Source organism: Macrobrachium nipponense, chromosome 18 (assembly GCF_015104395.2).
Source record: "Macrobrachium nipponense isolate FS-2020 chromosome 18, ASM1510439v2, whole genome shotgun sequence".
Lineage (NCBI taxonomy): Eukaryota > Metazoa > Arthropoda > Malacostraca > Decapoda > Palaemonidae > Macrobrachium > Macrobrachium nipponense.
Genome location: NC_087211.1, coordinates 53925389 through 53953281, shown reverse-complemented (window position 1 = coordinate 53953281; position 27893 = coordinate 53925389). Strand labels below are relative to the sequence as shown.

The 27893-nt window shown below is 41.9% G+C and overlaps 1 protein-coding gene and 1 long non-coding RNA gene across 5 annotated transcripts; one reads left to right on the top strand and one right to left on the bottom strand.

Annotated features, from left to right (window-relative positions):
* LOC135197060 (uncharacterized) lies at nucleotides 1-24585 on the top strand. 2 transcript variants are annotated; one of them, XR_010310544.1, is made up of 5 exons: nucleotides 1-483; nucleotides 3085-3415; nucleotides 4460-4560; nucleotides 20100-20276; nucleotides 23350-24585. It is a non-coding gene; the product is annotated as an uncharacterized LOC135197060 (long non-coding RNA). The 2 variants fall into 2 exon arrangements; XR_010310543.1 differs by lacking the exon at nucleotides 20100-20276 and having other exon boundaries at nucleotides 39-483.
* On the bottom strand, nucleotides 5061-27893 carry LOC135197059 (protein D2-like). 3 transcript variants are annotated; one of them, XM_064224003.1, is made up of 6 exons: nucleotides 27756-27893; nucleotides 22752-22843; nucleotides 21765-21888; nucleotides 20586-20723; nucleotides 19730-19810; nucleotides 5061-5323 (listed from the first exon to the last, which is right to left on the bottom strand). In XM_064224003.1, the coding sequence occupies exons 2-6, from the start codon at nucleotides 22836-22838 to the stop codon at nucleotides 5184-5186; spliced, it is 570 nt and encodes a 189-aa protein (XP_064080073.1). In that variant the 5' UTR covers nucleotides 22839-22843; nucleotides 27756-27893; the 3' UTR covers nucleotides 5061-5183. The 3 variants fall into 3 exon arrangements, with proteins under 3 accessions (XP_064080073.1, XP_064080072.1, XP_064080071.1); XM_064224002.1 differs by having other exon boundaries at nucleotides 27670-27830; XM_064224001.1 differs by lacking the exon at nucleotides 27756-27893 and adding an exon at nucleotides 27499-27574.

The following is a 27893-nucleotide window of genomic DNA, read 5'->3' as shown; positions in this document are numbered from 1 at the left end:
ATATATGTATATACTGGATTCCCTGACGCTCCTAATACTAACAGGGACCCAGACCTAGTATGGAGCATGTAATGCCTGCAGTACACCGCATGAAGTGAACCGATGGTACAGAGGTTGTGATTGTGGGACGTCTCAGTCTAGTTGTTTTGACGGATGATCTCTTAGGGTTGTAGTTTACTATGGAATTAGTGCCTTGTACTGAAGTCTAATAAGTTTTAAAAGGTTATACATTTTACAATACATTTTTCATGTTATTTTAACCTACATACCACAAAGAAAATATATTTAAATGAGCACAAACAAAAATGAAAAACGAGCAAGAGAGCCGTTTGAGAGGGTATATTGGCTAATACTATTACTACGACCATTACTGACGCAATGCTGAATTTGAATGGCTAAGGGGAACGCAATGGATAACAAGATTAATATGTATCAACGAAATACTTTCAATAAGGAGATGTATCCAGATTTATTGATAAAAAGGTGGGTAACTTTCCAGCGACTGAGTAATAGGTAGGTAGTAGGATGCTAGGGGAGCCACAGTACTCCTTAAACTGAGGTAACATTCAGGAGCGAGTTACCGTGACTAGCCTATGGATACTAGGTACCTACTACCTACCTAGTAGGTAGCTACCACTAGGTAACTAGCCTACTAGCCATAGATCTACGTCAACTCTGGACTAAACTATTTACCTTTTTCTCTAAAATTGACGTTAAATTCTAATGTAGGAAATCGACATTGCAAGGAAACAAAGCTTGCTTCCCGTAGGAGGCTAGCGCCGTCAGTGCACCTCATACGGTACACTGTAGGGCATTAGCCTACCTTCTAAAGGTTCTTTGCAGCGCGTCTTTGCCCCTTATGTTAGTGGCTGTTACCTATTTTGTACCTTTTCCTTTAATTCCTTTCATATTCTCTTTCTTTCATCATACTCGCCTCACCTCTTCTAGCTAGGTAACAATTGATTCATCATAGGTATCCCACTCTTACAATTGATTCATAGTGCAACTGTTTTGAGGTTTTCCTCTTTTTAGTACCTACATCTTTCAAACCTTTTACTGTCAATTTCCGTTTCAGGGCAGAATGATCACTGAGGTTCCAGTGCTTGGCCTTTGGCTTCAATTCTAGGTATACCTATTCCTTTCAACAAAGCTTGCTCCCTTCGTTCTGTGAACCACATCCTGAGCCAAATCATATTTTGGAGCTACCTACTAGCTAAATATTTAGGCACAGGATATAGGTACGGCAGCCGTATCCCGATCGTGGTAGATATTGGTACGGCAGTGAATTGCGCATGCGTCAATTTCAGACTTCATGCCGTACAAATAATATAGTGCGGTGAGGGTACGGCAGATTCTGTCATTGGTGCCGTATTGCGCTCTTGACTTGCAGTAGATACGGCAGTTAGCTGTATCCGTTTACCAGTTTGCTAATCATACTGTATTATTTAAACCAGAGTTCGGCCTTTAGGCGGGACAGTCACGCTTTTTGAACATCTGTCCCCCTTTTTATAGTTAGCTAGTCCCTCCCCCCACCCCCTCTCTCTTTTTGCTTTTGTGAATTTTGTCCCGCATTTTTGTACTACAAAAACAACACTATCCCGATTTTAATGGCATAGTGCTGACATTTTGTTTAATTTTGCCATTTCACTACCATTTCTCCGACAGCTGCAATACCCAATGAAGTGAATTAAAAGAATATTGTAAAGTGTATAAAGGCCCTTGCTACTGCCGATGTCGGGTAGAATAAAGGGCCGAGAAAGTCACCAAAGGTACGATGGTAGTGTATATTTATATATAATCCTCTTTGAATCTCCTCTTCGGAATTCTTTTCAGGGCCGATTCGATCATTCGTGACCTACGTATACCATGAGTTACCCAATTTTTGAAAGTTTGAGTCTTCATAGATGTCTTTGACTTTTTTCAGCTCGTTAAAGCCTGAAAACATCTGTTTTTCGGCGAAAACTAATGTATTATTCCGCGGTTCATGATGTTCAGTCACCATTTTTCTTGCTGTCACTGATATGCCCAAAGACTGCGTATATACTTCAGTATATAGTCTTTGGATATGCGTGAGGCGGTAAACAAGGGTTCGCGCATGCGCAATTCACTGCCGTACCAATATCTACCGCGATCGAGGTACGGCTGCCGTACCAATATCCAGTTCCAAATATTTATACTACCTACCCACTAGGTATTCCTATGTTTTAGCGTGTGATTTGAACATTTCTGTCTTTCATTTCATAACAAACAAGGGTAATTTTATTACCTACCAATAAAATTTTTTGAACTGTAGAAAAGGGCATAGCTAGGCTATAGCCTACTTACTATCTATGTAGGGTAAATGATCGAACGCCGACATAGCGGCCCCGCTCTCTCGGAATGCGGGAACTTCCAGAAAAAGCGCTTGAATTATGCCATTATTTTGTAATTTAGGAGAAAACACTTACTTCGAGAGGAACATAGAGGTCTCGGCATGCTGCCTGGGTGGGTAACAACTCTTGACTGATGCTTATGGCAGCGAATTAAGAGTACTTTTTCGGGAAGGTGGCCATGTTCCATTAGAGGTGGCTGCTCGGACATTTAGCCTAGTGCAGGTGAGATAATTGGAGAAATGTTCAAGGTAAAACTCGGGTTTAGTTGCACAGCCTATATTGGTTAATACCACGTTACGTGCAAAACATCATAGACAATATCTAGCCTAATTCCTCATCCTAAAATACACCTGACAAGGCACTGACCCACCAGAATAACTGTGCCCCCCCACTAGGTCAGGGCATGGCACAGTGGCGTAAGTAAGGTAAGTTTTGGTGAGGTTGGGTCCGTTGGGACCCTTGCATGTTCATTTACTGCATGTTTACGAAAATTATGCCAAACTGGTTTTCGTGTATTTCAGGAGCTAGGCCATTTTGCCATCTGTCACTTTCTTATGTGTGTCCTCTGAGGATGAAATGTGGCTACACTGTCGAAAAATAGGTTTAGAAGAAGGAATAATCTATGTTTGGTTGCCACTGTAAGCCCTTAAGCCCACCAACTTTCCCCGATTAAAAGAAATGGTAATTTGTGGTGATTGTTTTTCTTTCACAGAACTTGCAAGAACTGGAGATCTTGGCTAACGTGTGTGCTGTTGTCACATCTGTGTGAGAATGGTGAATGGATAGTCCATGGTAAATTGTTGTGGGGCGATAGAAGAGCCCTCCTACCATGAATCCTTTTATACTTTATAACTATATCAACTCATGAGGCACTGTTCTGACCAAGAGCAACTATGAGAGAATTTTTGAATATTGGTTGGTCAGTCTTATCAGGCCTAGTGGAGGGGGAGTGGATTATAAGAGTACGGTAACTCCCTTGAGGACTCCCAGCAGCTACCAAAAAATAGGTTTCTATATCCAGTAGTCTATGAAAGGATTCTCTGGTAAATATTTAATGTGTAATGATTGTTAAAACTGCATGAAATCGTATCTCTCACAGGAGCTGCCAGTTTATTAGACTAGGCTACCAGTAGGCTCACTGGGCAATGCTTGACTAGACTAGGCTTGCCTGATGTATGATGGTTGACGATAACTAATTTAGTTTCTACTGGAGCCTTCTTCAATATGTTAGCAACCAGTCAGTTGAATATGCTGATTCCAGATTTATTTTTCTAGAATTTAAACTGTTCCCATTAGTCTAAATAATGACAACTGCTTTTGATAAGTACCCCATATAAATTAATTTCTTTCCAATTACAGTATATTAAACTTTTTCAACTGTCTATTCATGTTTTATGCAATTTTGGCCATTATTGCACTTGTAAACCATTTGTTTTTCTGCTTTCCTTTCGCCGTAGCCCATATTTAACAGTTAGGGTACTGGCGACCCCAGTGAGAGAACAGTCTTTGGGTTTAAAGAAAGGGAATCAAAACCTAAGCTAACGTAACTTAAGTCAGGGGAAAGTGGGGAACCCCCAAACCTAACCTGATATAGAGCAAATTAAATTATTGAGTCAGATACAGGAAATACATCCAACCCTAACCAGCATCAGACACAAGGTCTTGCCAAATCCCAACCCAACCTGACTTAGCATGCAAAAAATCGTAGGCTACACTCCCTTAATTAACCTCATTCATTATGGACTACCTTAACTTGGTATCTGTCTTGTGTTCATATGCATGTTATTAAATATAAATAAAAGACTTCTCAACATCAGTTTAGGACTACCATTAGTTTTCATGAATCGTTAGGCTGCAAATTTTGATGACATAAGGTCATGGTTTTCATTTCCAATAATGTTGAAGTGTTGATTTCAAAAAGGGATTCCAGTGAATGAAGTTATTAACTGACAATGTTGATAAAATTTTGGGTCTACTAGAGTTGTTTTACATGTCTTTGTTCCATCTTGAAATGTTTTAATACTTTACCTGTTAAAACTTTGAATACAACAAACATTTTGTCATTTGTATTTTTTCCTCATTTCCAGCAAAAAGTTTGATTAGAACTGTTCAAGAATTTATGGCAATTAATGCTGACACAAACACTGTAACTGAAGTTGGAAGGATTGAGTCGGATGTGATGTGATATGTAAGTGTTTGTTTGATTTTGGCACTTTCCAGTCATTAACACATGTAATATTTCTTTTTGATATATTTTTGAGTTGTTGTAAAAGTACAAACATAAATTTTCAAATGCATGTATTGCTCTCCCAGCATGTGAGATAAGTCTCTTTAACTGTTAACACCAAGTCCAGACCATTGCTTCACAAATGCCAATCTTTTATATTAGTATGTCTGGGTAAACTGCATTGCATCAGTGATGGTTGGAGATTGCTAAGAATCAATGTGGTGAGTAAGAGATTCATTTGATTTAGAAGATGCACATTTTATACGAATAGATATAAAGGCAGAGCAGTTTTCATTATCATCATCTTACACAGCTGTAGCTGAACTTTCCCAACATCTTATTTGGGAATTTCTGTGACATTTCCTTGCATCAATAGTCTCCATGTGACCTGATATTTATCAGTAGTTAGTGGCATGCAGTGATGGAAGTACCTCTCACATGAAAGGAAATAAATGTTCATAAACAAATGTAAAACTATATTTGAGGTATACATCAGCAAAATAAAAGAATTTTAAGATATCTGAAGTGTACAGTAATGCCCTTGAAAGGTATTTTTAAGCTTTGATGAATGGTTACAAGAATAATCACTTAGGAATGACTCCAAGCTGGCGATGGACTTTTAATGTTGTTTCATCATATTCAGCCTGGTAGAAATTTCCGGCAACAGGTTTCAGCTTATACTTGGCAGCAAAATTCCTTATGCTGAATTGTCTCCTATTTTCAACTGAAAGGAAAAATAATTTGCTCCTTAAAATTTTTTTTTTATTCTATCATCTTAGAATACCTAGAAAATATTAAACTCCAAAATGTACTCAAGCATATAATATGAACTTTAAAGAATCCCTGAAATATGAGAGATGATTATTTGTATGAAGCAGTTTAATTGATCCACTGAGTAATATACACACGGCAAGCCTGAAGGGTTTGTTCTGAAATGTGATGAAACTTGCAGCAAGGTAATATTAAAGATGGTGAGGCAAGCAAAGTGATCACGCAGACAGTAAAAGGCTGTAAGTAATGCAGCTGGGGGATGTGTACAGACGCTTTAGGGAACTTGTTACCTACTACAATGTGCTGAGCAAAGCACATTAACCAGTGCTATCCTAGTATGCCTTAACACAACAAAATTTAAAAAGTACAAAGGAAAAAATTATTTCTATAAAGCAAGATATATTCTAAGCACATTATTATTGATAAAGACAGAAGTATATCACAGTATTCCTGATAATGGGTTACCAGTGAAATTATATAACACATTTCAAAAGTAAAAATTGTTACTCTAAATTCCTCTTAATACAAGTTGGGAAACTTAAGAGCAATTTTCAAGGTGTTAAACTGTGTAAGAAAATGGATAAATATTCACAGTTTGCATTAATGTGATTACTCAGCAAAGCCTGTCTGCAGTTTCTTTCCTTTACTGAGTACCATTACAGCTTTGGTGGTGATTGCTAAACAAACAAAGCATGATAAAACTTGTTTAATATGAAAATACAAACTATCACCTTTTATATTATAGGAGCATCCTCAACACAAGCTGTAACAGTTATTGTATTTGGTAACAAGGTCATTAACGGGTGGTTATGGGGATGAATAGAGAATACCCCTCACTCACCTTCTACCACTAGCAACTTTTCCTTCAGCCTCTGTGAAGAGTGGACTCTCACTGGAATTGATCCTGCAGGTAATGTTCTTTTTGTTTTTCTCCCTGCAAGGAATGTGCTGGTTGGGCTTTTCCTCAGTGAGAGGAGTTCGGTAGGATGAGGAAGAGGGACAAGAGGCATTTACTGGTCTCATAAAGGAGTGACTACCCCCCCCCCCCCCCCCCCCCCCCCCCAGTGATTCACGAATCCTCCTAGTTCTTTCCTCTCTCCGTCCTCCATTCCTATCCTGCTGTCTCCTTAGAATGCTGTACTCCCCCTTTATGGGGGACAGTGCTCAAGAGGTGAAGGAGATTTGCCACCTGCTCTCTTTGGAGGATTACAATGGGGATTTCATGACTGTGAATTGCATTTCCTTATTTGAGTGAGTACTCTCCTTGCTGTTGTTCACAGTCTCACTCATGCACAGGACCATAGCACTCTGTCATCCCAAATGCTAGGCCAAGTAGGAGGTTATAGGAGTTATTGCATACTTTGCCTACTTGTGCAGCCAGGAGAATGACATTTCAGGTAGGATTCAATGCCAGTCGGTTGTCAGAGACGACCTATTCCCTAAGGAGTGAGTCTACTATAAATGGCAATGGTTTGTGCAGTATTTCTATACAAACAAATAAATTTTTTAATTTGTATTTATCCTTAGTATATACAAACCAGAACCTTTTATCATAATCCCAATTCAACCACCTCACTTTGTTCCTATTGCCTAAGGAAAAGTGGCTAGTGGCAGAAGGTGAGTAAAGGGTATTTATCGACTCCCCCCATTATCACCAGTTACAAAGTTTGCCCATTCTGTTTTGCACTGAGGATACTCTGGTCTGCATACCTATGAAAGGTATAAATTACTTTTAAAAATCAGTTAATTTTATATTTTCATACAATCAACTTACCTGTCAGATATATACATAGCTAAGACTCCGTCGTCCCCGACAGAAATTCAAATTTCGCGCCACTCGCTACAGGTAGGTCAGGTGATCTACGGCCTGCCCTGGGCGGCAGGACTAGGAACCATCCCCGTTTTCTATCATATTTTCTCTGTCGCCGGTGGTATCAACATTGTTGCTATTACCTCCTGACTTAGATTCATATTTCATCCTTTGATCATCGTTTCTCTCGGCTTTTGGTGACGTATCTGGATCGTGTTTTTGGCATTCGCTACTGTGGACTGTTTTTGGAATTGCTTTTTGGATTTTTCTCAGTATGTCTGATTCAAATGTGAGTGTGAGAATGTGTGTGAATGTAGGCTGCAGGGTGAGGATACCGAAAGCTTCGGTTGATCCTCACACTGTATGCCGTAAATGTAGGGGGTTTCAGTGTTCTGCTAATAATACTTGTAATGAATGCGAGGGATTAAATGCAGAAGAGTGGAAGACTTTGACTTCTTATTTGAAGAAGTTAGAGAGGGATAGGGTTAGACGTCTGAAAGGTGTGAGTTCAAGGCCTATTGAGCCTTTACTGATAATTCTAATCCTACTGATTTAGATTCTCCCTATGTATCTCATTCACAAAGTGTACTTTCGGAATCGGCCTCGGAAATCGCCAATCTGAAAGCTACGATTAGAGACATGAAGTCCAAGATGGCGGACTTACAAGGTAAGGCTAGTGAAAGTGAGCATTACAGTGAAGTGAGTTCTCCCAGTGTTGTGGCGCTTTGATCGTCCTGCGACGCTCCCAGGCCTAGACCTCTTCCAAGCTCCCATGCCCAGAGGAGAAGGAAAGTCGAAAGCCTTAAGGAGGTCGTGGGGAATCCCCAACGGTCAAACGTCCCTTCAGCTAGCTCTTGTTTCGTGGCAGGCTGCTCAAGGGCGCTCTAGAAAAGCGTCCTTCGTGAGTGTTTTCTCGTCCTCTCCCTCTCCCTCACCTAAACGAGGGGGTGGAAGGAGTCGAATTTATCGAGACCTCTGAAGCGTCATATGAAAGAACCCGAAATTGATTCGAGCCCAGAGCGTTTCTCAGATGACGCTCCCTCTTCTATTAAGAAGGCGAAGGTGGCGTCAGCGTCACCCACGACGAGTACGCAGAAGTACCCTTTCCTACTTCTCCCCCGAGTGATGACGAAAGGCGTCATGCAGTTGACGTGGGAGAAGCTTCAAGGAGAATTATTATGGCAGTTCAAGAGCAACTGACCTCTCTAGTGGGAGTTTTAGCGCCTCGTAGGAAGGACGTTGCGCTGCCAATCAAGAAGTCTCGTTCTCTCTCCCCTGCTAACGAGAAGCGTCATGCAGACGTGAAGCTTCTAAACATCTTACAGAAGCGGGTTGGGTTCGAGAGCGAGAGCGGTTGCTTACGAAAGTTTCGTAACGCCAGAGAGACGTGAGACGTCTTTTAGACATGAAGCGTCTTTGAAAACTGTTGGTAGACGTGAAGCTCCGACCAATATTTTGGCGCCAAGTAGGACGCCTTTTGAGAGCGGAGCGTCTTCCAGGCGCGAGGCGTCATCCGGACGTCAGCAGCCAAGTAAGCGGGAGACGTCAGCCAGGACGCTTGGCGAACGAGAAGCGTCATCCAAGCGGGAAGCGTCTTCTATTTATCAAGAGAAGCCTGAGCTTTTGGCGCCTTCCAAGGCTATTAAAGCGGGGAAGAGGAAAGAATATCATTCCCTTAGCCCCTCTCCTATTAGGAGATTTGTCTCCTCCAGAGGAGGAACGTACAGAAAGGGCGGGGAGCGGAGACTCATTTAGATCCCGAGTTGGAAGGAAACTCGGATGATGAATATCAAGGAAGAGAAGGACTGTCGAACTATAAGGTTTTGACTGCCTTGCTTCTTGAGGAGTATGGAGACGAATTGACTCCTGCCGCTCCTCCTTCTCCGCGCTCTCTGTTTTCGAGTGCTAAGACGAAGAAGCCTTCGTCTTTTCTCAAAATGAAGCCCACCATTTCAATGAAGAGGGCTCTACAATCCTTAGACTCGTGGATGAAGTCTAAGAAAGACTTAGTAAGAACGGTCTTCTGCATGCCTCCAGCGAGACTAGCTGTAAAGAGGCATTTGGTATCAGACGGGAGAGAATATGGGTATTGCTCTCCCGTCTACGTCAGAAGCTGACTTTTCGACCTTAGTTGACGCCTTCAACGCCGACAAGGTCTCAAACTCGGCACGGATTACGTGGGGCATTTCTGAACTGGACCATCTCCTCAAGGGACTCTTTCATGTATTGGAAGTTTTCAACTTCTTAGATTGGTCCCTTGGGGTGATGTCCAAGAAAGCCCATGATTCGGAAGGAATCGAACCTGAAGCCCTTTTATGCATATTGTCTTGTATAGACAAAGCGGTACAGGATGGCTCTTTTGAAATCTCCTCCTTGTTTGGAGCAGGTCTTCTAAAGAAGAGGACGGTATATGGTGCCTTCTTAACCAAGGCAGTCTCCCACGCTCAGAGGGCAGCGCTACTGTATTCGCCTTTGTCTGACTTTTTGTTCCCTTCTCAGTTGGTGAAGGACATTGCTCATTCATTAACTGAGAAGGCGACTCAGGATCTTCTGACGCAGTCAGCAAGGAAGAAGAAGCCTGCTTCTACATCTGACAAGAAAGGACCGAGTACATCGGTTCAGCCCTTTCGAGGTGGTCCGACCTCCAGACCTCCCGCAAGAAGGAAGGCTCCGGAGAAGAGAGGTAGGTCTGCCTTTCGTCCCTTTGGGTTAAAAAGGGGAAAATGAAGCTTCTCTCCTCCAAGCACCAGTAGGTGCCAGGCTCCTGGGATTTGTGGAGGCCTGGACACTTATAAAACGCAGAGCGCTTCATCATTGGCTATAATAAGGAAGGGATATCGTATCCCTTTCCTGAACACTCCTCCCCTAACGTCAATACCAAGGGAACTAACAGCCAAGTACAAGGATCCTGTGCTGAGGGATACTCTTCGATCGATGGTGGAACAAATGCGGGCGGGACAAGAGAGCGATAGAACTAGTACTAGATCAAAACTCCCCGGGTTTTACAATCGCCTTTTTCTGGTTGCGAAAGCCTCGGGAGGCTGGAGACCAGTACTGGACGTCAGCTCTCTGAACAAATTTGTTCGGAAGGAGAAGTTCTCCATGGAGACTTCTGCTTCAGTCCTGGCGTCATTACGACAAGGAGATTGGATGGTGTCTCTAGATATCCAGGACGCCTACTTTCACGTCCCGATCCACCCTTCATCGAAGAAGTACCTCCGTTTCGTGACGGGGGGAAGGATCTTTCAGTTCAGAGCCTTGTGTTTCGGCCTGTCCACAGCTCCTCAGGTCTTCACAAGCCTGATGAAGAATGTGGCGAGGTTTCTTCACCTCAAAGGAGTAAATATCTCTCTGTATCTGGACGACTGGCTCATCAGGGCCAGATCAGAGAGACAGTGCTTGGAGGACCTAAAGTTAACTCTAGATTTGATCAAAGCGTTGGGATTGCTCGTGAACCTCGAGAAGTCTCAGCTGACCCCCAGACAGGACTTAGTCTATCTGGGGATTCGGATGGATTCTCGGGGTTTTCGAGTATTTCCTTCGCAAGAGAGAATCGCAAAAGGTTTGCGGATAGTCTCTCTCTTCTTAAGGAAGGAACATACGTCGGCGAGGGAATGGTTGAGCCTTCTAGGGACCCTTTCCTCGCTCGAACAGTTCTTCCCACTAGGAAGACTTCATTTACGTCCGCTTCAATTCTTCCTCAAGAAGTCTTGGAGTTGGAAAACTGGACAACTTTCGGACGTATTTCCCATTCCAGTGGAGATAAGATCGCACCTGGAATGGTGGTTGCCCCCTCTGGAAGAGAACAAAGGGATCTCTCTAAGGACACAGAACCCAGACCTAGTGTTGTACTCCGACGCGTCGGAGAAAGGTTGGGGAGCGACATTAGGCTCGGAAGAGGTGTCAGGCACCTGGGAACCACCACAGGTGACTTGGCACATAAACTGCAAAGAGCTCTTCGCCGTGCATCTGGCTTTGAAGAGTCTAGAACCTCTGGTGTCGAACAAAGTAGTGCAAGTAAACGTGGACAATACCACCGCACTTGCCTACATTCGAAAACAGGGAGGGACTCACTCCTCGTTCCTTTACGAACTGACGAGAGACCTTTTGCTTTGGACGTCTCACAGGAACATCTCCCTTCTGACAAGGTTCGTACAGGGAGTAAAGAATGTGAGGGCGGACAGACTCAGCAGGAGGAACCAGGTCCTTCATACAGAGTGGACCCTACACGAGGAAGTGTGTCTAGATCTCTGGTCGCTGTGGGGGACACCTCATGTGGATCTCTTCGCCACATTCATTTCCAAAAGGCTGGCAGTCTTTTGCTCGGTCGCGGAAGATCCAAGAGCTCTTATGGTAGACGCCTTCCTGCTAGATTGGTCTCGAGTAGACGTATATGCTTTTCCTCCATTCAAAATCCTGGGATTAGTAATGAAAAAGTTTGTGGCGTCAAAGGAGACGAGGATGACATTAATAGCCCCCTTTTGGCCGACCCAAGATTGGTTCACGGAGGTGGTAGAGTGGATCGTAGACTTTCCAAGATCCCTACCAAGAAGGACGGATCTTCTCAGACAACCACACTTCAAGAGGTACATCAAAACCTCCCGCTCTCGCTCTGACTGCCTTTCGACTATCGAAAGACTTGTCAGAGCGAGAGGGTTTTCTAGCGAAGTGGCAAGCGCGATCGCGAGAGCACGCAGAACCTCCACTACGAAAGTATATCAATCGAAGTGGGAGGTTTTTAGAAGGTGGTGTAGATCCAAGAAGTTGTCCTCCTCCACTACCTCTATAGCGGAAATTGCTGATTTCCTTCTATTCCTGAGAGAACAATCTCATCTAGCTGTATCCACAATAAAGGGATACAGAAGTATGCTCTCGGCTGTCTTCAGGAATAGAGGATTAGATCTGGCAGATAATAAAGATCTCCACGATCTCATAAGGTCATTTGAGACTTCAAAGTCGAAGGAAAACCGGTCCCTCCGAACTGGAACCTAGACGTGGTCCTCAAGTTTCTTTCATCTGAAAGATTCGAACCTCCTCATCTGGCTTCGTTTCGAGACATCACCAGAAAATGCCTATTCCTACTATCTTTAGCTACAGCAAAGAGAGTTAGTGAATTACATGCTCTGCAAGATAAAGTAGGTTTCAGGGAGACTCAGCTATTTGCTCGTTTAAGACACTGTTTTTAGCTAAGAATGAGAATCCCTCGAATCCCTGGCCTAAATCATTTGAAGTCAAAGGCCATATCGAGTCTCGTAGGAAGAGAAGCAGAAAGATCTCTATGCCCTGTAAGAGCTCTAAAGTTTTACATTCAGAGAAAGCATCAGATGGGAGGCTCTAGACAAGGTCTTTGGTGCGCGGTAAAAGACCCCACAAGACTGATGTCCAAGAATGCGCTGGCATTCTTTGTGAGGAACGTCATTACAGACGCGCATAAGGTCTGTTCTGACGAACAGTTACAACTGTTGAGAGTTAAAGCTCATGAAGTGAAGAATATGTCGCTTAAAAACATCATAGATACGACATTTTGGAGATGCAACTCAGTATTTGCATCTCATTACTTGAAAGACGTTCGTGTGACATATGAGAAGTGTTTTTCTCTAGGTCCTTTCGTATCGGCGGATACGATTCTGGGTACGGGAGCCGACACCAATCCTTAAAAGTATATACTTTTCTTCTTTTTAGATATGGTCTGGAATCTCTTTGAACAATGGAGGACTTGGTTTAGCACGGGCGGCCGTCTATGTTGTTCAGTAAGAGAATCTTGTCATATCTAATTAGATGAGTATAATTTTTTTTTAGAAATTATGTATGTGTGCGTAGTGGTTTTGAGTTACGGTTGTTGTGACGAGTTCGGGGATAACTCGGAACAATCCTTAGTTCTAACATATGGTTAGGATCAGGTGGTCGGGATTGGTTGTGTGCTCCTTCATAAGGTGTATTGTCATATAAGTGGATCAGCACCCATTGACAAAGTCCTTTTAGGCTCTGCCGAGTAAGCGGATAAGACCCCATCGGCAGACCCACAAGAACTCTTGGCCATAGATCATATATCTCGCTAAAGTTTCTTGAGGTGATGCAGACTACTGGGCAAACACCCACGAAGTCTACCACCTATCAGGTAGGAACCAAGGTTTTATTTATACCTACAACATATGTTGTTTACCTGTCTATTCCATATAGTAGCTGTCTCTTACCCTCCACCGAAAGGTGCCAATCAGCTATGTATATATCTGACAGGTAAGTTGATTGTATGAAAATGATATTGTTATGTTACAATAAAGTTTCATACATACTTACCTGGCAGATAATATACAATTAAAGGCCCCCACCCAGCCTCCCCGCAGGAGACAGGTGGAAGAGAGAAAATATGATAGAAAACGGGGATGGTTCCTAGTCCTGCCGCCCAGGGCAGGCCGGTAGATCACCTGACCTACCTGTAGCGAGTGGCGCGAAATTTGAATTTCTGTCGGGGACGACGGAGTCTTAGCTATGTATATATCTGCCAGGTAAGTATGTATGAAACTTTATTGTAACATAACAATATCATTTTGTTCATGAAACTTACCTGTCAGATATATATATAGCTGTATTCTCTGAAGTCCGACAGAATTTCTAAAACTTACGACACACGTAGTGGGAGTAGGGTGGTTAGTACCCATTCCCGCCGCTGGGAGGCGGGTAGCAGGAACCATTCCCATTTTCTATCAGATTTCTTCTGTCGCCGGTGTCGTAAACAACTGTTTACACACCTCCGCCTCAGGATTTTGGAAAACTTTTCATTGGCTTGAGCATCCTCTTGACTTTTTGGTTTTTTGTTTTTGGATCGATAGCTTGGCATACGTGACTTTGGATTGTTTTGAATTTGGCTTGGTTTTTTTCCTTAAATATGTCTGGATCTAGTTCGGCTAGCGCCAGGGTGTGTTGAAAGATGAATGCAAGGTGAGGCTACCAAAAGCCTTGGTTGATCCTCACACATTGTGTAAAGGTTGTAGGGGGCAAGTTTGTAAGTATGATTTTCGCTGTAATGAGTGCGAAAGTTTGGATGATGTACAATGGAAGACGTATGAATCCTACATAAATAAATTACAGCGTGACAGGATCAGGAGGTTTTCCTCCAGGAGTAAATCGGGTAGCAGACAGGGTCTTAATGTAACCCCTTCTAACCCTCCTTTAGATTTTGTCTCCTAACCCCGTAGTGTTGCCTTCGGGCCCTCAAGTGGTGTCTGCGGAGGGTAATGCCCTTTCACTTATTCTGGATTCATTGAAAACGCTTGAATCTAAAGTGCTTGCCCTTGAAAACAGGCAAACTAAGTGCAGTGATAGTGCCCCTAGTGAAGTGGAGGGGCCGTCAGATCGGCCCTATAGCGCCTCTAGGCTGGGACCTCTGCCGGACTCCCAGGACTCAGGGAGAGGGCATGTCGAAGGCCGAAGGAGGGTTACGGGGATCCCCCACCGATCTGACGTCCCTTCAGCAGTTCCTGTGGACGCTTCCCAGGCTGCTAAGGAGCGTGCTCGAGCACGCATCCTGAGAGATTGTTTCTCGTCTTCCGACGCGTCCTCCCCGTGCAAGGGGTGGGAATCTCGTCCGGATTCGTGACCTTTGAAGAGGACTCTTCAAGATCAAGACGCTTCACGTCATGCTATGTCTGATTGGCATTCTTCTCCGGAAAGCGTAGCCTTTCCGCCCCAGAAGAAGTCTAGGACGTCATTGGATGATGACGCCTTTGAGCGCCCCAGTCGCTCTAGAGCCAAGGCTGTTCCTGGGAGAAGGAAGAAGGCGTCCCCTCGCCCCTACTTCTCACAGGCACAGCTCGTCCCTCCTCGTAAGGAGACTTCTCAGACTGAGATAATCCTTGCTATGTCAACGGCAACACTGGACGCTTTCTACTTAAGGCAGAAGGATACGGTTCCTCGTCGCAAGAAAGACGACAGACTTCCGATCAAGAGAACAAGACAGTCTTCTCCACCTGCTCCTCTTTCGTCCTCGTCTCCTGGTATTTCGCCCTCTAGGCTTCGTTCTGCTCCCCAGTGTTCGTCTAGAGGTGGCGGTAGACGTCTTGAAAGAGAGAGGTCTCATCACGCTCCCCTCTCTTCTCGTCGAGAAGACGCTCGGCATTCCGACTTCGACGTTTCTGCTGGCGACGATGTTGTTCCGGTCGGACGAACTTCAATACGTTCTGCTCCTCTTCGACATGAGCGTGTCGATGCTCAACGGGACGCTCGTCAGGTAGCAGGCCCTGTTTCTTCGCGGGACGTTCGTAGGGACGCTTCGCTGGACGTTAGAAGAGACGCTCCGCTCGGCGCTTCGTTTGACGCTTCGCTGGGCGCTGCTTTGGACGCTTCGTTGGACGCTCGGAAGGACGCTAGGTTGGACGCTCCGATGGACGCTAGTAATCGTAGTCGTAAGAACACTTTGGACGCGAATGTGGATGTTCGCTATCACTTGGACGCTGTTCCCGAGGCTTTTGCTGACGCTTCACGTCTTCCTACATCTTCACGTTCTCCTCAAGTGGTGATTCCTGACCCTGTGACTGTTAAGGATTCTGTTAAGGGTCTGCTACCCTCTTCTTCTCGTCATCGTTCTGACATGAGACTTGGAGCGAAAGGACTTTTGCCTCTTCCATTTATCGGGGGTTTCAACTCGGGTAAGGGAAGAAGGGTCGGGGAACTAAGCGGTTCTTCTGAGGAAGTTGACGAAGAACAACCTTCGACGTCGGCTTCGTCAGACTACCAAGTTTTGGCACGGCTACTTCGTGATTCGTTTGGGGATACCTTCCTGCCTTCTGCCCCTCCTTCTCCTCCATCGCAGTTTTCGTCATCAAAAGCAAGCAAGACTCCAGGTTTTGTGAAAATGAATACGTCTTTGTCTACCAAGAGAGCTTTCCGAAAGGTTAACACCTGGATGGAGTCTAGGAAAGCAAAGGGAAGGACCACTTTCGCCCTGCCTCCGTCTAGACTTAGCGGTAAGGCAGGGATGTGGTATGAAACCGGCGAAGAATTAGGATTGAAGGTTCCTACGTCAGCGCAAGGAGATTTCGCCAGCGTTGTGGATGCCTCAAGGAGATCCCTTTTAGCCTCAGCTAAAGTGTCATGGACGACTTCCGAACTTGACCATCTTTTGAAGGGACTGTTTAGGTCCTTGGAAGTCTTTAACTTCTTAGACTGGTGTCTCGGAGTTTTAGACAACCAGTCTCGTAAGCCAGACTCGATCAGCTTGGGGGAGCTGTCCAGTGTATTGTCATGCATGGACAAGGCCGTCAGGGATGGCTCAGAGGAGTTAGCCTCTCATTTTTCAGCAGGCATGTTGAAGAAAAGATCGCTCTATTGCAACTTTGCGGCTAAGTCTGTCTCTCCCTCACAGAGGACAGAACTTTTGTATGCGCCTTTTTCGAGTCATCTCTTCCCCCAGGCTATGGTGAAAGATCTGGCAGTAAGTCTTCAGGAAAAAGCCACTCAAGACCTTTTGGCTCAGTCGTCGAGACGTCCTGCTGGCCCTTCCACGTCTTCAGGAGTCCAATCGAATAGAAAGCAGAAGCCCTTTCGTGGAGGGACTTCCGCTAGATCGTCACCCCGAGGAAGAAGTCTTCCTAGAGGTAGAGCCCCGGCTAAGTCTAGGGGCAAGAAGTGAGAGATCTTTCCTTCAGTTGCCAGTAGGAGCCAGGCTGCAGTTGTTTGGAGAGGCCTGGAGAGAAAGAGAGGCGGACACCTGGTCTCTCAACGTCATAGAGAAGGGGTACAAGATCCCTTTCGTAAAGCCTGCCCCCCGCTGACTTCCACTCCAGGGACTTGTCCCCACCGTCGTATCCTCGAGAAAAGCGGAAGATACTTTTCGACCTGCTCGAGCAGATGCTCGAGAAGCGAGCAGTGGAACAGGTTTTAGACCTGGCAACGCCAGGATTTTACAACAGATTGTTTCTTGTACCGGTTCTCGATCCGGGGGCAGTAACAGTAGACGCCCTTTTATGGGATTGGACGGGCCTAGATCTCTACGCATTTCCCCCCTTCAAGATTCTGGGGGAAGTGATGAGAAAGTTCTCAGCATCGGAGGGGACGAGGTTGACGTTAATCGCCCCCTTTTGGCCCGCAGCGAACTGGTTCACAGAGGTGTTGTCCTACCTGGTGGATTTTCCGAGATCTCAAACAGCCCCACTTCGAGAGGTACCACAAAAACCTCTCCGCTCTGAGTCTGACTGCGTTCAGACTATCCAGAAGTTGGCCAGAGCGAGAGGTTTTTCGAAACCTGTGGCTAAAGCTATCGCCACCGCGAGGAGGCCTTCATCAATCGCGGTTTACCAATTGAAGTGGGCAGCTTTTAGAAGCTGGTGTAGGAAGAAAGGAGTTTCCTCTACCACTACCTCTGTGAGCCAGATCACCGACTTCCTACTTTATCTTAAACAAGATCTGAAGCTTGCAGTGTCAACCATTAAAGGCTACAGAAGCTTCTTATCTGTAGTTTTTTGCCATAGAGGTCTTGACCTCGCTAATAACAAAGATCTCCATGATCTATTGAGATCTTTCGAGACTACCAAGGTGCCACTACCAAAGTCACCTTCGTGGAACCTGCATGTGGTCCTCAAGTTTTTAATGTCAAGTCGCTTTGAACCTCTTTGCTCTACTTCTTTGCGAGATTTGACGAAGAAAACTGTATTCCTAACTGCTCTGGCGATGGCGAAGAGAGTTAGCGAAATACAGGCTATTAGTAAACACGTCGGCTTCAAAGGGCATAATGCGGTCTGCTCTTTGGGTATGTCTTTTCTGGCTAAGAACGAAAACCCTTCCAATCCTTGGCCTAAAATGTTCGAGATCAAGGGTATGGCAGAGATCATTGGTCAAGAGCCAGAAAGAGTCCTGTGTCCTGTTAGGGCTCTTAGAGAGTATCTTCGTAGAACAAAGGATTGTAGAGGTTCTGCGGAGAACTTATGGTATTCGGTCAAGAGACCAAATATGCCCATGTCCAAGAATGCACTGGCATTCTTTTTAAGAGACACCATAAAGGAGGCGCACTCTTCTTGCAAAGACAGTGACTTTAGGCTGTTAAAAGTTAACGCGCACGAGGTAAGGGCTATTTCGATCTCGATAGCCTTTCAGAAAAACATGGCCCTTAAAGACATTTTAAGTGCCACCTTTTGGAGGAGTAACTCAGTGTTCGCCTCGCACTACCTACGGGAGGTGAGAACGACATATGAAAACTGTTACTCTCTTGGACCATACGTCGCCGCAGACACTATTTTGGGGGCAGGAGGTAGCGCTCATCCTTTCCCATAGAAAAGGGGTAGGTGAGTTTTAATATTTGTAATGTTTATGGTTGTAGGGTCGGCCGCCGAATGCGGTCGTCCCTTCCTTTAGCCTTTGGTATATGGGAGTATTTTGTTAGGCTAACTTAGGTGGTGGTTTTGCCTCGTTGCACTCAGAAGTATGGTCATGGTCTAGTCACATTGTGGTCCCGTCCCCGTTGACAGATCATCTAGAGTGCACCAACTATACAGGTCACTACCTTGTTGATAACTCTAGTGAAGCAGAAGCAGGCTTGGGTGACAGTAATCACGAAGTCAGCTATGCTAACAGGTAAGGAACCAAGATGTCAATCATCTACATTTATATGTTTCCTAAAATCCTTTTCTGTCTCTCCCACCGCCAAAGGTGGGATTCAGCTATATATATATCTGACAGGTAAGTTTCATGAACAAAATGATATTGTTAAGATACAATAAAGTTTGTTCATACTTACCTGGCAGATATATATATTTTAAGTACCCACCCACCTCCCCTCAGGAGACAGTGGAGATAGAAATCTGATAGAAAATGGGAATGGTTCCTGCTACCCGCCTCCCAGCGGCGGGAATGGGTACTAACCACCCTACTCCCACTACGTGTGTCGTAAGTTTTAGAAATTCTGTCGGACTTCAGAGAATACAGCTATATATATATCTGCCAGGTAAGTATGAACAAACTTTATTGTATCTTAACAATATCATGTATGTATACTTTGTAAGTTCTGACTTCCAAATTTTCTGTAAGGCCATAACATACAGTTGTGAAGTATTTATGTATACATTTCAACTTATGATCAGAATAGTGACATAAATGGCTGCAGTCTGACACCAAACTTGATTTAGGTTTGGGCTAACAAAATACTCTTGATCTTGGTAGGAATGAAAAAATTAGAGGATTTTATTATGACTTGAGCTCTTTTATGATGAGTGTCCTTTCTTGCATAATACCTGTTCTCAGGCATGCAGTATTATGTCACAAAGATATGCAGTCTTTCCCTCTTCCCCACAATTATTTTGTATACCATTATTAGAATACTCTTTTAATCTCATTGTTTCCTTTGTCCCTCATTTGTAGTACATACATATTTTTGCTTAAATACCTCTGTTGCTTTCACTATTATCGTATTAAATTAACGGGATGTGAATAAAAATCCTTTTCATTAATTTTCTTTGTAACTTGCTTAGTTTGCAGCTTGTATGAATTTATTCATTTTTGAGGATCACCTTTAATACTGTTCTCAAGTTTTCAAAAACAATAATAAAATCAAAGGCTTACCTGAGTTGTTTGGCATTTTTGGTTCATCACAGCTTATTTTCCCTGGCTGCTGATATGCCAGATACACATATCTGTGGAGACCTGTTAGAAATGACACATTGTGAATTTAAAAACTTACAAATGAGAATTTGCAGTTCAACTCATTGTAAAAATTTAACTTGGCTAAATTGTACTATAACAAAAGCATTCATGACTCTTATGTTTTGTGACTTTAAGTATATATTCAGAATTGAAATCCAGAAAGGACTGGCTTCTTCTATCAAAATACTGCATACTGATGTCTTCTCCAATAAATCTAGGCTATTTTGTACGGCTCTAAATTAGACAGAAAAAGAAAAAATGTTTAATAAAACGCTGGTCACTTTTACAGAGTATAATCCACAAGTCTACCATAGTACTTCCCTTTGTTGATGTACCCTGCATAAGCAGCCAGACAGCTTATTTCTTAAAAGATAAAACAAGCGGAGATAAAGTTGAAGATATTAGACATCTAACAGTAAAAGAAAGAAATTGGATGGAAAGCAAAAAGCAATGTCACTGGAGGCCTGTAAGTACAACAAATAAGACTTGCACTACTATGCTAAAACTCCAGTACCTGATTGTCCTGCTTCAACTAATGATTATTAATTGAAGCACTTGCAAACAGGCATTGGTTTGACCTTACTTAAGATCAACAACAAACATAATTGCATTGTTTAACCATGGAGTGCTTAGTGTGTGATCCCAGCTCCTAGTGCACAGAAGACAGAAAACAATGAAGTTAGGGCAGCTCATTCTACATGCTGCTAAACACCATTTGACAACTTAAGCTACTCTTATCAATATAGTTGTTGAATGAAAATAATCTATCTCTTACCAGTTCCTTTAGGGGGTCCAGAGCCAACAAACTGTGCAAGTGTCTCCCCTTTTGAAAGTTCACATCCAGGTATATTGACAACTAGCCAGTGAAGAAACTCTCTCATTATAGGATTCTGTCGACTTGGGGCATCAGGATCTGAAATCAGATACTTGGATGAAGCAACTGGTATTGTTCCTTTGTTGTCAATAAGAATAATAAGAAATATTAACAGTTGTATTTGTACAAAGTATTAATGCTACAGGCAGTCCCTGGGTTACGGTGTTCCAACTTTATACTGAGCTTGGCTCATGGCACTGTAACATGTTTAAGTGCCATAATATCCATTTTATTCTAATTATGATATGCCAGTTTACGCCATTTTTTGGGTTACGGCACCACAGGGAACAGAGCCCCGTCCATAAAATGGGGACTGCCTGTATTTGTGCTTCAAACTTCAAATATGCTAAATACAGCAGCTAACTCTAGAATTTTCAGATGTTTTACAAACTGTATTTCATCATATCAAACAAGGAAGCTGCTGAGGGGCCTGGTGTCACAAGGCTGGAAATTAGACTGAGATTTCTGAGGAGAGAATCCATTTAGCACTTACCTCCCCAATGGGAAAATCTGACGTTAAAACATTACGAATGGCGATGCCTGTTAGTTGACAAAATTGAAAGTGTTTGCGATACACAACAAAAATCTCTTGAAGTACGTATTACAAATTTTAGCCATTCAAAAAATCTTCAATTAAACTCTGTAACTTTTGACTTCAAAATCAAAGTTACGAATTGTATTTCAGGTGGTTTGTTACAAAGAAAAAACAAATTGAGAATTTGCACCAAAATTCTTATTCTCCCTTAAGCATTCAGTTGAATTTCATCTTTCTTTTTGTTCTTTCTGTTAATTTTTCCCATGCTTACAACTTTGTGCTTTTATTTTTTTATTCACTTATTTCTGTCATGCAGTGCATGAGGGAAAATAATTGAACAAGATTACAATACATATAAATGGTTGAATATTGTAATCACTTATATCAGTACTCCATTATCTACTTTCTTACTTGTCTGTTACTATTTTTAACAACTAATATCATTAATTATTTGGCATTTTGAAATGGCTTGGTAATGTACTATTACCCTTTACCACAAAACATTAATATGCACATAAATTTACAGCAGTAGGTAAAGTATGTACCTGTCATGCATAATGTGTAAAGGTTGCTAGTGTCTGCTGGCCAACATATTTCAGTAGGCTCTTCAAAAACCTGGGTAGGAGTCATAACATTTCCACAAGACACTTCACGGCTGCCATACTTCACCTGTAAACAAAAGGATACGCCTTAAACTTATCCTAAGGTGATAATATATAACATTTTAATATGCTAAAATATGTTAAGTAAATTACATGATTTCTTACTTTTCTTGCCACAAGTGCCTTGAGAAATAAAAGTTGAAAAGGCTCAATTTAATGGGTAGTTAAGAGGTTCTCAGCATCCTTCCTTCTATGTTGCTATTTGTAGATCTTGGTCATCCAAACGGTCCAATTTACTACCCTTAAACTTGTTAGAAACTCAGCTAATCAGACCCCAACTTATTTGTATGTTACTATCATTGACATTATGATGATTATTTTCACTAGGATATCTATTCAAAATAGTTGCATTTCCCAGACAAAAATGTTATATTGAATAAGTGTAAAAAACATGGTAGGTCAAGCATAACAAATATCCAAATGTAGGCAAATACTCATGGCAATCTTTTCCAACTGCAAGTCAGCATCAGGAACTACTCAAGGATATTTATTTTTGTGCATGTACTGTATTTGAAAGGAGTATACCCATTTGAAAATTAAATTGTAGCCCCTCAACTTATCATATGCTTCCACTTTCTGATAATAAGCAAAATCTAATAAACAACAAACACCATTTAAGTAATGCATTTGCTTGAATATTAAAGACATCCCACAACCGATAACCACAGCCAATACTGTAACCCTATACTGGAGCTGTCACCAGAAATAATTGTATTATTGGTAGTTAAACCTTTTCAGAAAAAAAGTTAGGAAACTTCTATTATAATTAAGTAAAATGCACAGAGATCCAGCATGAATCATAGCATTTGGTGACTTCACTTTCAATAAAATTCTTTTTTTGTCAAAAGTGTCATCTCATCAGAGACCAACCTTAACACAATTAGAAGGAAGCTCATCAACTACATCAGGAACTATTTCTTCAGTCATTAATCGTGAAATTTGCTGTTGTTCAGCCATTCTTCCTGAAAAAAAAATCCCAAATACTTTTCATAAAATGACATTGAAAAACTTTACTTAATCAAAAAGTTTAGGATACTAAATGTAGGACTGTCCCACAGTCTCTATATCATATACTTCCTGTCATGGATTTGAAATCTTGTACTTGAGGGTAATTCCATCTGTGATAAATTTCATATAGTATTCAATTGCACAGTATTTGTTTGTATTTCTCATCAGTCACATAGCATATGGTTCCAATTCATTATGTTGTAAGTTTTAAGTATTCAGCCATGTGATACTGCTGCTATTTTGATTTCTTGTTAAATACATATATATACAGTGCAGTCATGGGTTTAGTGTATTATGTTTTATAATTTAAGTACACTGTAGTTAGGTTACTCATAGCTATAGTATTTAATGTTAAAACTGAATTTTCCTCTCCATTAACCTCTTCCTGTTTCAATAAAGGCCTTTCCCTACTGTGGAACTTAACTATGGGAGTTAACAGCCTTTTTTGCTCTTTCTACAGGGTGCAGCAACATAACTTCCTTTTTTATAATGCTTGGCAATCTGGCTGTAGAAGTAGTAGTGGGGTGGGTGTGGTTTCATTTGTCAGGGCCATTCTGAAAGTTTTCTTGGAAATACAGTCAGTCACTATCATGCGTTGGAGTAGTGAGGAGCGTGTGTTTGCCGTCAAAGCCTACTTTTTGAATCGACAGTCTGTGATTGCAACCCAGCGCGCCTTTTGAAATCGTTTCAATGTAGCCCCGAGAGGCCCTGTTCCAGACCGGAAATCAATTGTTACATGGGTCACTACATTCAAGCAAACTGGGAGTACGACACGACGAAAAACTGGAGTACCTCGGCCCATCAGAACACCTGAGAACATTGAGGCAGTGAGATCTTCAATCTAGCAATCCCCACGACATTCTGCGCGCAAACATGCCTCTGCCCTGGCACTTTCCGATCGTTCAGTGAGGTGAATGCTTCACTATGACCTTCATTACCATCCTTACAAGATGGCGATTGTGCAGGAACTCTCCGTATGTGATTTCACTTCACGAAGGAACGCATGTGAGGCACTTCTCGAAAACGTTTCTGAAGACGCTATTGTTTACTTTAGTGATGAAGCACATTTTCATTTGACTGGATGCGTCAACAAACAAAACATGCGCTACTGGCCTGACACCAATCCCCGTGAATTGCATGAAAGGCCTTTGCATTCACCTAAAGTCACGGTGTGGGGTGCAGTTTCCTCCACTGGAATTGTTGGTCCTTGGTTTTTGGAAGAAAATGAGGTCACAGGGACAGTGAATTCAGACCGGTATGTAAACATGTTGGAGGAATTTTTTTTTCCGCGAATTGAAGAATTGGACCTAGGGGATATTTGGTTTCAACAGGACGGAGCAACGGCTCACACTTCAAGGGCATCGATGGCTGTTTTGAGGGAACACTTTCCGGACCGCCTCGTTTCAATAAGGGGCGATTTGGAGTGGCCAGCCCGTTCCCCCGATTTGTCCCCTTGTGATTTTTATTTGTGGGGATATTTGAAATCCCGTGTTTATGTCAACCGCCCGAGAAGCCTACCAGCCTTGAAGGTCAACATCCGAGAAGAAATTGCTAATATACCCGCTGATATGCTGGTGAGGGTCATGGCAAACACCAGAAATTGGTTTATGCAGTGTATGGACAATGGGGGACGTCACTTACCTGATATGATTTTCAAAACTGTGTGAAACAAAACTTTAAATATGTACTATCATTATGAAACAAAATTAAAACCTTTCTGATTTATACATCTTGTTTTATTGCCTTTTGGAAAAAGGAAGTTATGGTGCCGCACCCTGTATAAGAATATATTTTACCTGTGAATAAAATCAAATGGATAAAACAAAATTTATGCATGTGACATTAATCTACACTTGATCCAACATTTATAACTGAATGCTGATAAAGTTTATGCTTTTGTCTCCTGAACTATACTGAGGTGATAAGGCCTCCTTATCAGCCTCATCCAATAACAATGAGTCTTTGTTGCTGTACAAAACAGATGACTGATGTCCTTTTGAATATTCTGATAAGGCTGAAGGCTTTGAAAATAAGTATGCCTGGATAAATGCAAGTCATGCATAACATATACATTACAGAGTTTCATTTGTGCAAGTAAAATGATTCCATCAATGGATTAACAGAAAGTCATAAATGGCAGTATAGAGTAATACTAATGATTAGCCACAGTTTTAAAGCCCCCATTTTAACAATTGAGAGGTTCAGAAGAAAATTAGTGAAAGGATAGAAGATGAACAAGAGATATACCCACTACATTACAGCTTCCTTAACAAATCCAGTCTAAATAACTATTTACAGTTGGGGAAATATGTGTTGACTGCAACAAGTTCTATTTAACACAAAGCACACACTCCTGCCACTGACAAAGGAATTTATCATAGTAATTTAAATTACCGTTCTCAAGAATATGATATATCAGACAATTATATTGTATTATTCAAATTGCAGAACAGATCCAGGTAATTTACATACTATCTTAATTAAAAATCTATGGATCTACATCCATCTTGAAATCCGAAGAATTCTTTCCATCTACAATTTAGGCTGCTTTAAAAATTAGATGAAATTCATAAAATATTTATTACTCTATAGTGTGCAACCATCTCAAAGTTGAATCAAACCTCACTGAAATCCATCAGTAACTTGAAAGACAGATGGTATCCTGTGGACAGAAGCAAAACAGGGTAAGAAAAACAGTTGCAAGACCTACATAATCACTTGTCAATATACTACATATGTGTTAGGACATTAGGGGAATGAACAGGCTTGAACCAAGAAAACATTGCACCCTCTCCAAAATTTGGGACTGACCTCTTAAGTATGTCAGTTTAGTCATGAATCTTGACTGATTTATTCAATATAATATGCAGTACAGTACGTACATGGAAATCTCCAAATATGCTGTATCTGTATGAAATACATATGGCCCTGCAGTAAGCAACCTACCAGACCTCAAGAATATTATAAGAAATAAATTCTGATGGCGGTTTGAAATTTTAGCAAATTTCTGCAAGCAAAAGGGGTATCAAACATATAAAAAAATAATTCAGTTTAAGGGGCATGTAAGCATTGAATTAACTTCATAATAAAAAGATTATGGTATTACAGAACTTTTACACTGAGCATGCCATTATTATTTTTGTAAATTTTATGGCTGTAATCCAAATTTTCTATTATATATAACCTAAATTTTTTAATGTTAGTGGCCTAATTTACTTATTTCACTTTAAACATGGTGCATGTATTCTACATAGTTTGACAGAAAACACTACTATACTATTCTGTGTAAAGAAAGGAAAAAAAATAATAATTTTGCACATTCCTTTTTGAGAAGAGCAGATACAGTATTTAAGTTGAATCAGGTGTTTAGCAACCAATGGCTTACAGACTGATAAATAGTAGAGTAAATGTTTTCTTTTCACATTTATTTGAATAATCCATGGGGTTACTAATCACTATGATTGTCAACATTATTTCTTGCTGTAGTATTCAATATAAAATACCAATACAGTTATATCCAACTACAGAATGAAGCACATGACAAAATGAACAAAATCTTTCACAGATCCTTTCATGATCACAATATACACAATGTCTACAAAAACTGAGGGGGATGCGTGTGCTTGCGTAATTTCTCAATCTTAACTTGTCTTACAGCAACTCCTCAGATATTTCTGGATTCTGACCTCAGGATAAGTAAGCAGCACTTTACAGTGTAGTCTAAAGTTTGAACATTCAAGATATCCCACAGCTAACAGTAATTCTATATAATCGCCAGGTTAGGCAACCTTTACGTAGCATTCAATCTGAGAGCTCCACAAAAACATATTTCTCAAAAGGGAGAAAACCATTCTAAGCACGACTAATAAATCGAGAACTTCTGTAAACAGACGAGGCAAGCTGAAAGGGTATACTTATTAGTATAACACTGTTCCAGTAGTACCAGGTCATCTGACCAAACTTTAAATCAATTACCATACCCAGGAAGGGGCAAACCCATTTAGAACCCTCGTCTTATGGTTTCCATTTCTGAACATTTTACTCAGAATTTAGTAAAATGACTGGCAAGGTTCCTACTTCGCTTTTGGTTTGGTGCTGAAAAGGCAACTTGATGATTGGCTATGTTTTATGAATTTCATCATCTAGAAGCAATACAATCAGGACTAAAATAAAAGCAATCTAAAGACCATGAATGCATTCCACCACAAAGTAAGGGTGGATAGAAGGCAGCACGGGACATACCTTACGCTAATTTTCTAGGTAATGAAAACTAAACTTTACATTTACACACAACCTGTTTTTCATTTCATGATACGGTAGGCACTGACACGCAGTTAATCTTTTTAATGAGATGCATAAATGGACTGAACAAACTTTAAGTTACTGAGTTATCAAGTCTGTCCTAACCGAAGCAAAACATCTATGGCGATTCTTCAATAAAGATTAATGATTCTTCCTGTCGCAGTCAGTTAACTGTCCATAATGCAACTGTTTCTACGTCAATGGTAAATGTAGAACAAGTAAGTTTCTTTTATTAGGCTTAAATCGAATGAAAATACGGCCCTAATATATAAAGTTTAACCCGTTACAACAATGTCAAAGTTCAAACCAGATTCTATGGCCAGAGAACTGAGCAGGTAAGCGTCAGTCTTCTTCCCCCTTCGGCACATTCCTCAAGTATATACCGTAATCATGTCTAACAAAAGCCTGCCACTAATTACTCACCAACATAAATGACAATGAATGATAACTACTAACAACACGGACTTTATCAAGTTACCTTTGGCTCTCTCTGTCACAACGCCCAAACTGAATGCAGTCGAAAATCGAAATGAACAACTTGCCTGGGACCTTGGGAACACTGACCTTCAAGGTTACGGCAGAAGTTGTTATGGCAACTGGAGACTAGTCAGACCGTCTATCTGGGGCAGCGTAGTCTGTCACCTGCCCTTATACTGGTGGATGGGGCATCGGGCCGCCGGGGACGCCCACTCATTGACAACC

Excerpts from the sequence above, each read along its gene's own strand:
- LOC135197059 (XM_064224001.1), bottom strand. The coding sequence starts at position 27,559 with ATGTGCCGAAGGGGGAAGAAGACTGACGCTTACCTGCTCAGTTCTCTG. Across the intron at positions 22,844-27,498 it reads TTCTCTGGCCATAGAATCTG|GAAGAATGGCTGAACAACAG; the intron begins GTTTGAACTTTG and ends TTTTTTTTTCAG. Across the intron at positions 21,889-22,751 it reads TTCCTTCTAATTGTGTTAAG|GTGAAGTATGGCAGCCGTGA; the intron begins GTTGGTCTCTGA and ends TTTTGTTTACAG.